Genomic DNA, 17,263 nt, shown 5'->3' with positions numbered 1-17,263 from the left:
AAATATTCTTTATATCAGGGGTTAAGGCCCATCTTTCTCCTACTCGTTACGAATGGTGCAACTAAATTGATAAATGATAATTAATTTAAACGTCTAAAAATGGTCTAAAAGTGTACAAAAACAGGGCAAATGTCTGCAGCATCCAGCACCATCCATAGTTCACTCTCAATGGAGTTCGAGTTTAAGTTACAATTTATTGTCATGTGCTCATAAATAATCATTTATCAGTAATGACATTTCTTATGCACAAGAACCAGCTCAACTGTAAGAATAAAAATATACCAACTGTCAATTTATAGGCCTAGCCTACATTCAATCAAACCATTGATACATTGTAGGCTACAAACATTCTAACATATGAACATGGTAACAATCTTATTTTGGCACAGCTTCCGATAGATAGCCATAGGAAACCAGTTCCATGAAGACACAGAGTATAGCAGGAATAATACAGAAATACATGTACATATCAATTTACATTTCAGGTTTTATGAAGAGAGCTGATAGTCTGGCTATCACCATACTAAGCTCAATCTTTTAAGATTGAACAATAGTCTGGGGAGTCTGTGCTTTGTTTCTATTGCACAAGAAGCGAACTAAGCGTCAATGGGCATAGTTCAAATGACTGCACGCTTTTGGATAGTCCTTCAACCAATCAGACCAACGATCCAGGTGCACCTTTTGGATAAGGTAGTTTGTGATTGGACCCAGAAGATGTGGAAAGGAAGCAGGAGATATAGGGTGCCTCTCGTTATGCCTCCTCGATCCTCGATGCTCGATCCTCGAGGGGCGTGCCCACTGATCTATAACTAACACTGGATACTATCCCATTGTTTCCCCCCCATCATTCTTTATGTAGATCAGTGAGGATCGAGGCATCGAGGAGCGAGGGAGGACGTATAAACGTTGCATGAAACGAACCCCTAGATGTGCAGGTTTCCAGCCTGAGCTGCAGGGCGAAATCCAAATCGCCGGCAGATCAGGCAGGGTTTACCTACAGTAGCCTATAGAGTTGATACTTTCAATACAGAGCTTGAATGTGTTTTATGGAGTTAAACAGCAAAACATGGGCTTTTAAAATAATTTCATTGGTTGAAAAAGAAATGGCAAAAATAATTTTCAGAAAAATAACAGCAGAGGCAAAAGGCAAAAAATACTTTTATAATACACTGTTATATGAATATAAAATAACACTATCATGAAGAAATATAATTAAATCATAATTTCCCATACAATTTTTTTTTTTAAAAGACTTGGAGAACAACTAAGTTCAGCTTAGAAGGCCTTGAGCATGAGAACCTCCTCCTCCATGCATGTGAACATCCCTTGGCTGCTGTTCTATTCTTGAGCCACTTGATGGCGCCTTTTGAAAAACCCACACTAAAGAGAGGAACAGAGAAATCACAGAAATGTCACACTCACTGTACGCAGACTGCAGAGTTCTCACTCCTTCTTCAACATCAAATTTAAAGACTTGGGTCTGTTTCACACTGTGAGGCCATTTCCCCCAAAATTCAAGGACCTCATAGTGTGAGACGGATCAAGGTCAGTTTAATAGAAGTGATATGGAGGCGCTGTGGCACAATAACATTCAGGTCCATGAGTCTGACCCTGGTAATGTACCCCTATCTCTCTCCCATTACCTTCCAGTCATTCTCTTCACTGTTTTGTCCGATTAAAAGCATAAAAAACAAAGAATGTATTAAAAAAAAGAAGTCACTGGAATGTGATGCCGATAAGATTTGAACAAATTACTGAGTATCCGTGTCAGTTCATTAATAGGCTCACACCTCACTATGACCACAGTATCAGAAGTTAGCTTTGCTGACTTTCCAAGCAGATGGCCCGGGTCCCATTCCCATTCCTGCCCAATTTTATTCACTCAGTATAGAGAGTAACTTCGACAGCTTACACTGACTAAGCCGGGTCAAGGAGGCTCACTGAGGCCACTAGGCCGTGTAAGGCGCACCCTAGAGAGCGTGCTAGCTAGCCGAGGTGCCCGTGCCAATCAAATCTGACCCCACATCAATTCAGCATCAAACTATGGTAGTATTCGCCACAGTGAGGGAGGCAACAGCCTTTTCCCATGGACTAACACCATGTTCCCTGATGGGACTTTCACATATGCAGCAAAAGCACCACCGTTCTCTGACAGTAATTATTGTGCTGTGCAACTACACGGTGTAACAGTTTTCAAGCTATTGTTTGTTACTGAATCAAATTCTCTGCATCAGGTCTATATGTTCCATTGGATCTTTATTGTAAGCCAGTATGTGTGTGTGTGTGTGTGTGTGTGTGTGTGTGTGTGTGTGTGTGTGTGTTTGTGTGTGTGTTTTTGATTTACTATTTACCTTCCAAAGGATGACAATAATAATGGCTAAGAACAGAAAACCTCCAACGGACCCTCCAATGATTGATGGCATTGATTTGACAACAGTCAGTTTCCTTACTGTAACCACCACCTTTAAGAGAGAGAGAGAGAGGGGGGGGGGGGGGGGGGGGGGGGTCAAGATAATTTGCAGTGGAACACAACAGCCTTTCTGTATGAAGAGACTGAGGTGTCACTTGCCTCCTTCTTCAGTCGATTCCTGTCCAGTGACACAAAAGTGCTTTGGTCAAAGCCCAGCTCTCCTGTGACCACAATCTTTTCATCTTGCTCCTATTTTAAAGAATAAGGTTAAAGTACAAAGAAAAGGTAAATAAATGTTTCTGACTGAATCATTACATGTTACAGACTCCCTTGTCTGTAACCTGTCCTTAAATGGCAAAATACATTCATATAAACATTATTTATACATTACAATATTTATGATACATTATTTATACATTTATAATTATACATTCATTAATACATTAATGTAATTATTTACAACTATTTCAGTTGTTTCTCTACATTCAAACCATCTAAACTCCAACCTGTGTTTTAAAGATTTCCACATCCATGTTGATGCTAATCTCTTTGAGGTTTGTCTGAACACAGTGCATCTGGTAAACTCCCTGGAGGAGAAACAGCCACACATTTAATTCCACACCACTTTATAATGTCAAATGTTTGAGTTATTTCAGGACTGATTTAGTTTCTTACTTTGATTTCACCTGTATATGGTAATATACATCCACTCTGAAAAACATGGACACAGTCAAAGTTATTAGTTATTACTGATCATTCTTTATCACCTGAATATTGATTAATATAGTATCAGAACAAACTAAGAAAATCTTGCATGATGGTACCTCTGGGGAACTTGCGATAGACACCTTGGTGTGAGTTGTCTCCAATTTTATGGTGATGGTAATATTTAAAGTGGCATTGTGTTTGTTCTCACCATCAAGCTGGAAAGGAAATCAGTGTTTCATATCTTTCTTATGTGTGGATAGACATTTTTTTTTTTTTTAAAGTTAGCATTCTACTGTACCCTAAATATGATCTTCAATGGTTTCTTGACATCCTCGTCCTCATTCTTCAGTGAAGAAGGTTCAGAATTGCTGCATGCAAGTACAATATAACAGATGCCAATGATAAGATTAAATCATATCTCAGCTGTCTGACAGTGCCTCTATATAATCCATATTATGTACTGTAAGTTGTTTTGGACAAAAGCATCTGCCAAATACCACCAACATTAACTTAGTCGTGATGATTTACATTTAGCTGAAGTGATTAGGCAGATGCTTTTATCCAAAGTAATTTGCAATTCATCAACATAACACAAAAGGCTGATTGTAGGAATGCACAAAAAGCTAATTGTCATAAAGGTATTTGTTTGTTTGATGATGATGATGCGGATGCTTTTAGAGTTAAATGTCCACATTATAAGGGCTGTGCCATTTTAACCACCTACTGTAGTATCCACCTAGTATCTTCATTATCTATTGGCTATCCAAACTGTCTCTCTCCATGTCAAATGAAGCTTGGAGGAAAAATGGAGTAGCAATGACGTTTGTCTCATCAGTCTACTGCTGACTTTGAGACAGCAATTCGCTTACAGTACCTGTATAGCATTACTACCCACTTCATGGACACTCTTTATAACAACCTACAGTATGTCAAACCAGAGAGGGTTAAAGCGGAGCGAGAGGCGCAAACGTTCGATCATTTCCGCGTTCTGTCTTCGCAAAGGGGAGGGGGGCGAAATCCCCCCTTAAGCAGACCTGTTAGTATTCGAACTGAACTGCTTGCCAATCTGACAGAGATCGATATCCTACTATGATGTCTTTGCGACACGCCTCTTTAAGCAGACAGGAACTTTTCGAATTTTTCTTCCATAGAGACGCATGATGTTGCTCTATCTTGTCAGTAATTAAGGATCTTTGGTCAAACTGAGGTTCTCCTTGTGTGATAAAAAAATAGTAGTGAAAAGGGTTTAAAAATCATCTGCAAACAGTCATGCTCACCAGACCAAATATACCCAGCATTCAGTATATATCTATAACCTTCACAAAATGACCAAGATTGGTAAAACAGTAAAGTGTATTGAGACCATGCTGCATGGTAATACTGCACTATAAACAATACATTCATTTATTGACTCAGTGCCCCAGTATTTCTAGTCACACTCACCCGTCAATTCCCACTCTCAGAGCATTCTCTATTCCAAAAGTAAAATTCCTCTGATCCAGGATCTGAGAGCCATTATTTTCACTGTAGTCGATGGGGAGAAAAGACTTTAAGAATTATGGAAATCAATCCACAACATATTTATTTAAAAGTAAAGAAAAAGACAACTAATGGTGAGCTAAGACATTTTTTTACTTGGCTAAGATGACACTGATATCAGCAGTTTTTTGATCTGATTTTGTTCCCTCAATCTGCCATGAGATGGACAACATGGCCTGAAAAATAAACCACATACAGAGATCTTTAAGTTTAACATAAGGTGTATTTAAGTGTATATTTGAATGTTGGAATAACATCACAAACACATTGTAACCAATGAACAAATACCTGAGATGAGCTTCTGAAGATTGGGTGACTGAAATTACACTTCAGCTTAGTAAACATTTCACTGATTACATTTTCACAGGAAGCTCTCTCTGGTTTCTGTAATGCATCAAAATTGCATTAGGCTGAAGTTCCTTTACAGCCCTGATTGAAATGTCTCATTTATTGTCATGAAACAATATAATATTTGTTTACCTTCGATAAGAGAAGGATGTTGGGATAAGTCAAAGTCAGTGTTGTCTTATAGGAATCATATCCGGTATTTGTAAGATTTAAAGTTATGTCCAAGTCTTGAGTGGCTCCAATTATGATATTTTGTTTGCTGTAATCATACAACAATCATATTCTTAAGTCAAAACAGCGTTTTAATTTGTATAAAGTAAAATGGAAACTTATGTTATGACATGTGAACAACCTGTAAATCATCTTACCCACCTGAGGCGTGAATCTGACAGGCTTATATTTGCTGGACATAGTTCCTGTTCACACTGTCTCTCAAATTCAATCTATAGTTTGTACAATGAACCATATTTCCCATGTTACAATAATGTATTAATCTGATTAATCTTAAAAGGAATATAATGGTTCTGTGGCTAAATGTCTCAGTCATAATGCAAAAAATGACAAATGTACCTTTGCTGATATCTCTGTTGGGGTAAATGCATCCAGAACATAAGGAAGTGCTGTTGTTGAGTCGAGTTTAAAATTAACCTTGACTAGGATCGGTGAAAAACAGTCAGAGCATCCCTTTGTAAAAGATTAAATAAATCAGTTTAATCATGAATCAACAATTGGTTGTCATCTACATGTTGTCTTTTCAGTGGCAACATTATTGGTTGAGTAGTAGTCACTGTAATACTGTATTATACCACATAAATACTCACTGTATACACTTTATACAGACTTTAACCGTTTCTATCTAGATAGTACTATCCCTCCCGTAACAGAGTTTCTCACAAGGGTAAATATAGGAGTAAATTAGGCATACCAAAAAATGTAAGTTCATTCCAGTGGTGCAGTCGAAATCTGCAGTCAAATTCATCATGTGTTGTTGTGATGCCATGTTATTAGGAAATATAAGACGCTTCTTAGCTTGATCAGCATCCAAGTCAATGTCGTATCGAACAAGAATGCTAGAGACCTCTAGATCAGAAAGAATGAAATGTTTAACAAATGATGAACAATATTTAAGACTGTCCCAGTAAAATAATTTAATTAGTGTGTACTGTATATGACATGTACATCAAGTTATATCATGTAATAATATGTGATCCATATGTTCTTACCTTCAATATCTGTACGCCGTGCATTGAAACAGATTTTGAGTGGTACCTCTAATTTGTTGGAAATGTCCTTTGCCTGATTAGAGCGCTTAATCTCTACAGGAACAGTCATTTTAGGGTTGAGGACAATCACAGGAAGTGTTCTGTTGAGTAGAAATTACTATATGATCAAATAATAAATGTCATTAATATACAACAATATTTAGATTTAAAAAATAAAAGATCTCTAGCCTCCTTATCTGCCTCTGAAGGAGTGATTTGTAGCTTGTTATCCTCTAAAAACATGCAACTCTTTTCTGTTGACATACTTTAACACCGTGACGTTTCCTTCACTCCCAACACTGATATACTCCTGTCTCCTTTTATTCCCAGCTTCCGCCATGGGGCTCACAGACTGGCCAAAGTATTTCAGCTTCATCCCCATTTCTGCTGCTGAAATTCTCTTGGGAGAGGGGAAACACAACACAGCAAATACCTTTCAGCTGATCTGAATGGACATGAAGAATGACACTCTGATGAACCAATCAACCAAAAACATCCTGTAGTTACTTGTGAGTGCTCCTGTCGAAGGCCACCACTGAATCCATTGTAAATGTAGATACTTCCAGATGTCCCTCCATCCCTCTCTTCAAGAGGGGCTCCAACAGCCACATCATTGTAATCATTCCCATCTACATCTCCAATGTTTGCTATGGCAGACCCAAATCTAGCAAAGGCATACTTAGGCACACCTGACCACTCCCAGTCCAGCTTTTGAAATCCATGCTGCTGCAGAAGATAAAATACATTATCATTATTATCCTATCATGTCATATTTCAAAGAAATGGTTAAAGTCTGTATGAAGTGTATACAGTGAATATATTATAAAAATCGTTCAGTGACTCAAACTGAAATGAAGTCACCTGGCTCTAAAGTAACACAAACAATGCTTAATTAACCTACCTCATGCAGTTTGTAGATGAAAACCTTTCCCTCTTCTCCCTTTCTGTGAAAGTATGGCGCTCCAACTAATAAATAGACTATTTTCCGTGTGTTGGCTTTGTCAACGTTCAGGACACAGAGAACGGACCCAAAATATGAGCCCACCTACAACACAAAATAACAATACTTTTTTATGACAAATGGTGTTTATGTTACTAGGCATCCTCAGGTCTCTCTTGTGGGAGTTTTGTACTTTGGTGCATACCAATAGCCACTCTTTTAAACTGCCAAACTGTCAAACTGAGATTCTACTTGTGTGATAAAAAAAAAATCATAGTGAAGAGGGTTTACTCTAGACTGACTTCAGCTCATTTACATCTCTCTCCATACTCCGTCTGGCAAAGCTTCATCCAGCTTTCCGGCGAATGCATCTCTGCCCAATCAGCGAACAGAGGGCATTAGCGATTGAACTCCAATGAATTCAAACTTCAAGCAAGCGTCCACAAATACAGTACTCATATTGACCCATCATCGATCATTGCCATTTTTGGAGTAGCACCACAAGAATTTGGCATAGGGGATAAAACAGTGATAGCATTTGTAACTATTTTAGCCAGACGCATTAGTCTCCACCTGTATTTAAACACTGGATTAACGATGCTATGCACTATTTAACACTTGAGCAAATTCGTTATAATTTGCAAGGTTATAACATTAAATTCAGTAATATCTGGCAACCTGTTCTTACATTGATTGAACAGATGGACTCTAATAGACCTCTGAAGTTCGCCTACAAAAAGGATCCAAAGATGCCATCTTTGCCCATATAAGGAGATCCGGGAGTTAATTGAAGCTAACTGCCTATGGCAAGTTGCATTGTAAGTTAGCTCTGGGGTAGCGAAGATCAAAGTGTACCATCTTCACCTACCGAAGATCACAGTATGCACTTGAAGGCAGAGGACAAAACTTTGTAGCGCAAAACGTCTGCATTTCCAATTTCTTCGCCCCCGTGAGAGTTTAACAGGTGCGATAATTCAAAATCCCCATGTTATTTTCCCATAGAAAAAATCTTGAGATACCGGATCTCCTTATTTGGGCAAAGATGGTGGCTTTTTTGTAGGCGAACTTCAGAGGTCTATGACATTGTATGATGTGATTGTTGTTTTCCTCCTCCCTAACCTTTTTGTTTTGTTTTTGCTGTCTTTTTCTTTACATTAGCAGTGCGATGTGGGTGTGTGGGTTCTGGGTTGTTATGTGTCTTTTGTTTGTTGTATGTGAAAATACAATAAAATGACTTTGATAAAAAAAAAGATTGAGCATTTAGCCTAAATTATTACATTTTACCATTTTTAAATGAAATATTGCTTCCAAAACCCTATACCTCCATTTTAGAAAACATTAATATGGCATGCTATTTAATTGTGTATTTCAGGTAATATCAATACAATTGCAGTTGTGTTGTTTTGATTGTGCAAAGATACATCGAATAGCAATAACCCAATTACAGTTTCATTGAAAAATTATCCATGAAAATTCATTAAAATAGAGTATATAGAAATGTGGAACCAAACTTTTGAAATTAATAACATAGAAAACATATGTACTGTACACAAGGAAATAAATAACCCATCAGAGTGACATGATGAGATATCAAGAATTTTCTTCTGGTCTGGTCATACCTGGTCTCCAGGTAGTAACTGTCGCAGGTCATGTGTCTTTCCGCTGAAAATAAAAACTCCTCCTGTCAAGTTGTATCTGGGTGCTCCAGAGACGTAGAGTGTTTCGCTCGACCCCTGTGCAGATGTCACACTGTAACCTACAAACAACATTGATGAAGTAAGTGCCTTGGTCAAAGGACTCTGAGAACCTCAATCGTCAATGCCAGAAAACTCTTACCCAAGTATGAAAACTTCTGTGCCTTCCCAGCTGTCTTAGGAATTCTTGGTTCATTGTTTGTTACATTTAGAAACGCTGTTGAGCTAGTTTCAATGTTTTTTACAATCAATCCACCACTCCAGTCAAAGGCACCCACGGCACCAAAAAGAAGGGTTTTCTGAAAAACAATTATAAATTAAGTGACATAAGTACTTTGTGAATGAACGTGAATGAGAACGAGAATTACAGCTCACTGAACTTTCTAAATAAATTTCAAGTAACACTCCTGTTAATTAAGTCACGAAAACCTCACTGCAGTGCATCATATGGTACAAGGCATCTCTAACTCACATCAGGGGCAATATGAGAGCTGAACCCAGCTTCTGCATAATCAAAGCGGAATCCTACTCCTTTGGTGCCTACATGATCAGGTTAAAAAAAAAAAAGTTAAAACTTTCAACAAGTCCACAAATTAAGTCAAAACAGGTATATGTTTAGATATCAGCTGAATTTGTGATACCAAAAATGGTGGCGTACCCTCAATACCCCCCAAAATGCCTTTTTGTAATTCTGACAAAATCTTCTCCAGTCCACTGTAATCATCAGCTCCAAAAAAATGCTTTTCATCTGGGTCTGAAGCTATCTCTTTCATCTCTTTAAGTGCAATGGAATGGTTCAGCACCTGAGGTCCAACCTGCATTTATAAAAAAAAAAAACACTGTAAGGGTTCTGTTGCTCTAAACAGACACAATCAAAAATGCAATATTAAATACTTCAGCTCACCCCTATTGCAAAGCGGGTAATGTTTTTCATTTTGGGCTTCTGCAAAACTTCTGTAAGTGTCATGTTATCCATAAATATACGTCCATCTGACACCACAATAATATATTTCTTAGAGTCCGGTTTTGATCCATGTTGTGGAACAAAAACATGTTCCCTGAAAAGGAAATATTTTCTTTTAGTCACCATTCACCAAAAAGGTCTATAGAGTATATTGCCAAAAGTATTCGCCTACATTTATAAAAAATAGGTTTAGAGAACTATTTTTGTTATTTAGGAGCTTTCTATGTATTTGGCTACACACACAAGCCACAAAAATAATACTAGCAATGTGGAAGCACATTTTCATGTGGAGTAAGAAATCAATACATTTTCTTGGGGGATTTTAGTAGAGTTAATAAGAGATGAAGAATTGAGCTGAGAATTGATGTCAGGCCAAACTTGAACCTCTTTATCATGGGCACTCAGGTGGCAAAAGTGCCTGACCTTGATGCTGATAGTGTGGCGTAGTGTAACAGGAGAACTGTTTTATACTTACAGAACATGGTTGATGGCTGATGCCGTCACGGTGACTTGTCCTATCTGCTCTATGTCAGGAATCTTTGCAAAGGCTTTGGATGGATCATCATTTTCCTTTAGTGAAAGCTCAGTTCTGACAATATCTCCATATTGTACAACTGCAAAATTACACTGATGAGGAAATAACAATAATACATGACATGATCTCCCAGTCCCTCTATCTAGACTCAACAATCTTTAGATCTTTTAATGAAAGATTTTTTTAATGTGAATTAAAAATTATTCTCCATGCCAACAGGATATACAGTATAAGGCTAGGCTGGGATTTGTGAGAGGTGAGACTAAAGGGAATTACAAGTACAGGAATTTGATCATTAATACATCGTTCAACTCAGAGATGACTAACACAGCATGCATTTTTGTTAGTGTTGGTGTTATAGTCAATATGAGAGATATGAAAGATATTTACTTACATCAAAACATGTTAACCAGACATTTTCCATAACTTGAGCAATAAAATCTTTGGCCTTGATGAAATCATCAGGATCAATGCTTCCTGAGCCATCCAGAACAAAGGCAATCTCTGTTCCTGGGTCTTTGAATCCAAAAGAGAAAACAACTGATCATAAACAGAGCCATTTGTGCTTTATCTCCAGAAACACTATAGGCCTATACTAAAGGTATACAGTGCCCTCCATAAGTATTGGAACACATGCTAAAGTTGACTATAAAGGCAGGCAGATTTTCTTTTAAATGTTATTTCATGGATCCAGGACACTATGCACCCTGATAAAGTTCCCTTGGCCTTTAGAATTAAAATAGCCCGATATCATCACATACCCTTCACCATACCTAAAGATTGCCATGGTTTTATTTCAGTTAGCCTATTAGCTGGTTTCATTCTCATTGAGCTCAATGCAAATCAAACCAGCTAATACACTAACTCAGGCCCGGCCCTAACCAATTTGGCGCACTAGGCAAGATTTCAGGTTCAGTCAATTCTATTCTATTCTATCTATCTATCTATCTATCTATCTATCTATCTATCTATCTCATGCATCAGTCAGGAGCCATAGCCAATGCAAAATACATAATAATAATTTTAGTGTGTCAGTGTCACAATTGTCAAGAATTGTAATACTTTCTTGATTTGATTGGGGAGCCCCCCACCACACCAGTGGAGATCAAAGACATTACGAGGCATATACTACGAGGCATATACTACGAGGCATATACTTCCCCCAACACACACAAAAGGTGGCTTCATATTATATGTTTGCATTTCAAACATATGACACATTCTCTACATTCTCATCTGGCGTAATAATCAAGGCAACTTGCAAACGTACCATGGGCGCAGTGATATCACGCAGCACCTGAAAATAGACCCCATAGACAACAAGCAGTAGTAGTGCCAGTAGTTTGCAAGTTGCCTTGATTATTATGCCAGATGAGAGTGTAGTTTCATGTCAAATCAGCCTAGAAAAACTCCAGGTTTCATTTTCAGTTGGTCTTATTGCACTTTCTAACTTGAGAAGAGACACGTTTTAAATGGGAAAATTACCGGAAATCTTAGTCAGTTTCAAACATTATGCTAGCAGGCGATATGCTACAGGTCTAATCCGTTTCAATGATCTATGCTAGGCTGAAGCTAAAAGTTGTATCGCCAGACTCACAGAATGGCTGGATGAACGGGAAAAAGGTAAATATCAACTGTTTTGCTCGAGGGGAGGTGGAAAATTAGCATATTTCCAAAAAATGGCAGAATATCCCTTTAAGTTTATTTTATTTATGATCTGCGTAGCTGATATACATAGGCCTAGTAAGTTGACTATTTCATATTGTTTTTTTAATTCGACTTACAATTGTCATATTGACTTAGATTTATCTTTGATGTCACACTGTATGTCAAATTCAGTGCCCGTCACTTTAAGAGTGTGAGAGTATAGGCTTCAGCCATGGTTTTCGGCTAGTCTAAAAATAGGCATAATGCATGAATATGTGGAAGCAACGCTTATGTTTTCAATGTAATTCTATTAAATAAATGTAAAAAAACTCAAAAAAACAAGTGGAAGAACACAATATTCAAGCAATAGTTGGTCATTATTGTGGGGTCCTATGACATAGAGCCTGAAGTTGGAGACCAAGTAGAAATGTGTTTAACAACTGGATTACTCGGGGATGGCATATTGTACAAATGAAAGCTTCATATCCTCGTATCTGGTAAGGTCTGCCGTTTATATAGGTAGGCTATATGGTTTGCCATGTGTTAAGCGAAGACCTTGTGATATATTCCACCGAGAGTAATGGTCGTGGAGATGGAATGCAAATACTATGATTACATTTCATGTAAATTCACATTGATTATCTCGCAAACCGTTTATTACAGCAACTAGTGTTAATACCATCGGAAACCTAAGATCGTGCTCTGTCAGGTGATATGCATATGATATCAGTGTGATTAGAACTTCAAGGAACCACCCCTTGGTGCTCCCCAACCCCTCTTTTTTATAGTATTTATTTATTTATTTTTCTTTTTGATTTATTTCTGTAGTGGAATGGACACTTGAGCACAAGGAATTGTAATACTTAAATGCTTATTTATGAGTACATGACAATAAACATGACAATGAACTTGAACTTGAACTCAACTTTTTTTTTAGATTATTTTTTGGGCTTTTTATGCCTTTATTTGGACAGGACAGTAGAGAGAATGACAGGAAGTGAGTGGGAGAGAGTCGGGGTGGGATCTGGAAAGGACCACGGGGCGGGAATCGAACCCGGGTCGCCAGCGTACGGTGCAGGTGCCCCAGCCAGTTGCGCCACTGCCGGGGCCGTGCATTTCGCATTTTTCGCCTGTCGCAGATAATGTGCAGAATGTATCACGCCCCTATATAGGCTACAGTATGCTCGTTTTAATGGCCTCGCCCCTAGAATTTACGCCATGAGATCATTAGTGATCTCGAGCCACAGTGACGTCCGGCTGAACCTTGTTCATTTTGACAGCTAGAAGCTGTCATCAAGGAAGGCGGGAAACTAGAGCGATTTAAGTGCAACAGACTTTATTTTAGCAGAGAGAACGCATCATATTATAAATACATTCATTACAAAACCATACAACACTGAAATTTGCCCTTTGAAAATAATTTAAAATACATAATTCATGAATGTTGCGTTTGCCAAAGACAAAGTATTCATCTCCTATATGGCTATTCTAAGCCATCAAATCTGTCAATATAATACTGTAGGCTACAGCAAATAGGCTGCACATGTAGGCCTACAGGAAAGGTGTTATGTCCGAGATAGTCCATGCATTCAACTCTTCAACTTTCTAATGCACCGTCGATTTACTGCTGCACGGTGCTATGCCGCCTGAAAAACTTGCGTATGCGAGTTCAGACTAGACGTGAGATTTGAGCGTATACCACCGATCACGTTCAAATTGTGGAAACAAGCGTACAACTGTCATACGCCTGTTTTTGGTCGTACGCACGTTTCATAAATGAGGGCCAATGCATGCTGGGATTTACGAAATGCTTAAAACAAATATGGTTTCCTGAACACAAAATCAAGCTTCCGACATTACCATTGCAGGCCCCTGATCTAAACTCCATAGAAAAACAGTGGGGCGATTCAAAGAGGAGAATGCACAAGAAGGAATCTGGACGATCTGGGGAGAATTTGTTAAGACTAACGGTCTTAAATTCCTTGTTTTATATTCTCCATCTTTATGGGGTGTCAGAGAAGAATATTACAAGATGTTTTATTGGCAAAGGGAGGCTTAAGGAGGTATTACAAGTAGGGATGCAAGTAATTGTAAACATATTTATTTCTTTATGGCTCTGCACTGAAAACAAACAAAATGGGTGCAGCCTGCAGTGTGGAGTTTCTTGGGGAGCACTGGTAATTGAGAACAATGTTTGAGTCCTTTTGTCACTTTTGGGAAATAGGCTGGTGGTTGGATGAGCAATGCTAATGCTGACGGTGGGTGCTTCAGACTGAGCTACGCACAGAGACGAGAAGTATCATCTAATCTAACTCTGGGGGAAATGGTGAATAAGCTCATTTCCTAAAATGTTTTTCCTTTAACTTACCAATGTCCGTCACTAAACCGTATAGTTGGGCTAAATAAATTCCTGAACTATGTTATAGTTGCAATTGTTAAGATATAAATGATACACTGTATTAGTTATTATAACAAACATCAACTAGTAAACATTAGTTGATGTTTGAACATTCATTACCTTCCTCCTCATCGTCGCCATTGCTGTTGTTGTTGTTTTTATTGTTATTGTTGTTGTTGTTATTATTATTGTTGTTGTTGTTGTTGCTCTCTTTGTTCGTGTTATTAGCCAGAGTTATGTTATTTGCTGAAAATAAAACAGAAATTCAACATACTGCACATACATTCTGAATATGGGGGTTCTAACTTTTTAAAATATATGTACAAGATTTTTTTTTCACACATCATAGAACCTTTCCAAAGGTCTCTGACGTTAACCATCAATTTTGAAAGCACCATGTACACTGCTTTGATTACAACTTTATTTATCACTATGAACAACAAGCTTGATCAGGAATTAGTAGTATTGTGTCTCAAATACCACTATGCCTTGTTGCATCACATATATTACAGTTCAAGGCCCCAATTGATTTTGAGCTGTCATACCTTCTTCAGCAGGATTGATATTTATTTCCTGGCTTGGAGAAACCTTATACGAACATTGACCATTCAAGTTTTCTTGTGGTTTTCTGGTGTATCTCTGCTGACAAACCTGAAGGGAATAGAAGGTGAAGAGGCAGAGGACTATAAATGCTGAAGTGGGTGTAACAGCACCTGCAGTGCTACACAAATGCTTCTATACATCTTTTAGAGAGGATGCATTACAACAGAGCAATACACTGTTTTTAAGATTACATCTACTGTACTTTATTTCTGTTGAGACACAGTTGTATGATCAATGGACATAATGGCAAAATAAATATAACATGACGAATGCCAAACTGAGAAAGTTCATTAAGACTAAAACTTCACAGGACTATTTGTTCACCAAACAGGCTTCCTTATTAGGTGAGACAGACCGTGACAAAGTCTGCTGTCTGACGCCAAAGAGGGGAAACTGTGGGTTTTGTGGAGAAACAGCTCTTGACAGCTCATATGCTGTCTGGTCTGCAATGTGCACCAGAATACTTCTCATTTTTCATACACTAGTATCTCAACAATAATCTAGCCAGAGATCATTTTTGAAATGTATCTGAGGACGACTCATACACAGAAGATTTTAGACCACAAGAAAGCACTGACTTTTCCTAAGGAAATGTGTTAATAAAACGTTAGTGTTAATGTGCAACTCAGATACTTTTGCTAACCATTCAGTGTTCACAGAATTAGCCCTAAAGTCGTGTAACTTACCAAGTGCTGCTCCTCTTCTTTTTGTCCAGTCACCAAGCTAGAGGCTGATTGGACGGGTCTTCGACGCTTTTGTGTACCTCCTGCAATACAACACATGACAAGCTCTGAGAAATAGTTTCTTTTAAAAATAGATACACAAACTATACTCAAACAGCAAATATACCCTACCTGTGACAACAGAGCAGTTTTTAGTTTGTAGGTCACATCTGAACAATTTCCCAGATGAGGGGGAAGTAACAAAAATCCTATAGAAGGAAATATAGATGTTACAGAATAAACGTTGTCTACAGCCTGACAGCATTTGTGCGTCAATTGAAGCCTTCATACCCATTTTTGGACTGAATAGTCTCTTGTCCGAAAAGGGGGTCATCTTCGTTAAAAACCACGGCATCTTTTGTCAAGATATTGAATCCGGCCGTTGTGACAAGGGCTGGCAGAGCAGAGCATGTTATATTAATACAAATCTAAATGTCAAACAATAAGTTGGATAGAATTGTAATAGTCTACTCATAAGATATATAACAGTAGCCTATCCCAATCTAGCCACACATCTCTCAATCTCGAAAGCCATAGAAAGAAAGTTTACTAGTTGCTGTGAAGCAAATACAACATAACTAATGAGATGAACACCATCCTGGACTCACAATACACTGTAATAATAAATCATATTTGTCATTATGTTAACCCACCCACCCACCCTCCCTCCTCCTCTCCCGCCTAAAATCAAACTCATTCTCCTTCATGTAGGCAAAGGAATTTTAAAACACAGTTTAAACTGTAGTTTGGTGTGTAACATTGGCTAATATTTAGACTTATTTCAAAATGCTTACCCGTCAGAAATAGAAACGCGGTTATCATGTTCCTGCCAGCTCTCTAAACTCTCTACACGTCTACGCGTCATCTACAATCCACAAAGAGGCGCAGCAGTGAAAAGCATTTCCTTCTCTGCATGTCTGTCGATGTCTCATACTGCGAGATGCTTCCTTAGAAGCGAGTCTCTGAATGAAAGATGGTGAAATATTGTGTGTATGAAGTGAAAAGCATGACCAAAGGGCAAATTGAAGCAATAACAATGGTTCTAATCACTATTTAGTCAGTTGATAGCATAGTTTTCCAAAAATACAGGAAGAAGAAGTGTGAAATAAGATTTTGACTTTGGAAAGAGATAAGAAAATAATATAGATATATAATCTAATAATACAGTTTTTCTCAAATGCTAAAGCACATTTCACAAACGTTTCCTCCATGTTCCCCAATGTCTAAACACAATACCCTAAAGTTGTTTTTTTTTTTTTTTTTAAATATGCATTGGCACTTATGAAACAAAGAACCTTCTCACAAATTGAGCATTGTGTTTTCAATTGTTTTGCTGTAGTGTGTAATGATGTTTATAGTGTTTACATTTTTGAAAGCTTCGAGCTGCTCTTTTGGTGTGAAAGTTTGAGTTTTGAAGTGAGAAGGTGTGGTTGTGCTTATTTAGCTTTAGAAAAGGGTATTGTGTTTAGACATTGGGGAACATGGAGGAAACG

At 37.9% G+C, this 17,263-nt stretch overlaps 1 protein-coding gene across 2 annotated transcripts; it reads right to left on the bottom strand.

Moving 5' to 3' along the window:
• Nucleotides 1–174: 174 nt before the first annotated feature.
• Nucleotides 175–16,718, bottom strand: itgae.2 (integrin, alpha E, tandem duplicate 2). 2 transcript variants are annotated; one of them, XM_062552594.1, is made up of 31 exons: nucleotides 16,565–16,718; nucleotides 16,062–16,164; nucleotides 15,903–15,979; nucleotides 15,735–15,814; nucleotides 14,991–15,096; nucleotides 14,566–14,691; nucleotides 10,795–10,916; nucleotides 10,341–10,492; nucleotides 9,806–9,959; nucleotides 9,560–9,716; nucleotides 9,374–9,441; nucleotides 9,044–9,200; nucleotides 8,827–8,963; nucleotides 7,169–7,312; nucleotides 6,775–6,993; nucleotides 6,534–6,667; nucleotides 6,229–6,368; nucleotides 5,931–6,085; nucleotides 5,576–5,689; nucleotides 5,378–5,448; nucleotides 5,138–5,264; nucleotides 4,946–5,041; nucleotides 4,754–4,833; nucleotides 4,562–4,642; nucleotides 3,417–3,486; nucleotides 3,235–3,333; nucleotides 3,086–3,121; nucleotides 2,917–2,997; nucleotides 2,570–2,659; nucleotides 2,352–2,462; nucleotides 175–1,380 (listed from the first exon to the last, which is right to left on the bottom strand). In XM_062552594.1, the coding sequence occupies exons 1-31, from the start codon at nucleotides 16,590–16,592 to the stop codon at nucleotides 1,339–1,341; spliced, it is 3,357 nt and encodes a 1,118-aa protein (XP_062408578.1). In that variant the 5' UTR covers nucleotides 16,593–16,718; the 3' UTR covers nucleotides 175–1,338. The 2 variants fall into 2 exon arrangements, with proteins under 2 accessions (XP_062408578.1, XP_062408579.1); XM_062552595.1 differs by having other exon boundaries at nucleotides 6,775–6,990.
• Between the last annotated feature and the right edge of the window lie 545 nt (nucleotides 16,719–17,263).

The sequence above is a fragment of the Sardina pilchardus genome, chromosome 13, assembly GCF_963854185.1.
Source record: "Sardina pilchardus chromosome 13, fSarPil1.1, whole genome shotgun sequence".
Taxonomy (NCBI): domain Eukaryota; kingdom Metazoa; phylum Chordata; class Actinopteri; order Clupeiformes; family Clupeidae; genus Sardina; species Sardina pilchardus.
This window is presented reverse-complemented; position numbering and strand designations above follow the sequence as displayed.

What these genes read in the sequence shown, in the direction of transcription:
- itgae.2 (XM_062552594.1), bottom strand. Translation starts at nt 16,592, where the DNA reads ATGATAACCGCGTTTCTATTTCTGACGG. An exon ending in CTGTCAGATTCACGCCTCAG is followed by an intron (nt 5,265 to 5,377) that starts GTGGGTAAGATG and finishes GTATGATTACAG; the next exon opens with CAAACAAAATATCATAATTG. An exon ending in CATTGAAGATCATATTTAGG is followed by an intron (nt 3,334 to 3,416) that starts GTACAGTAGAAT and finishes TTTCCTTTCCAG; the next exon opens with CTTGATGGTGAGAACAAACA.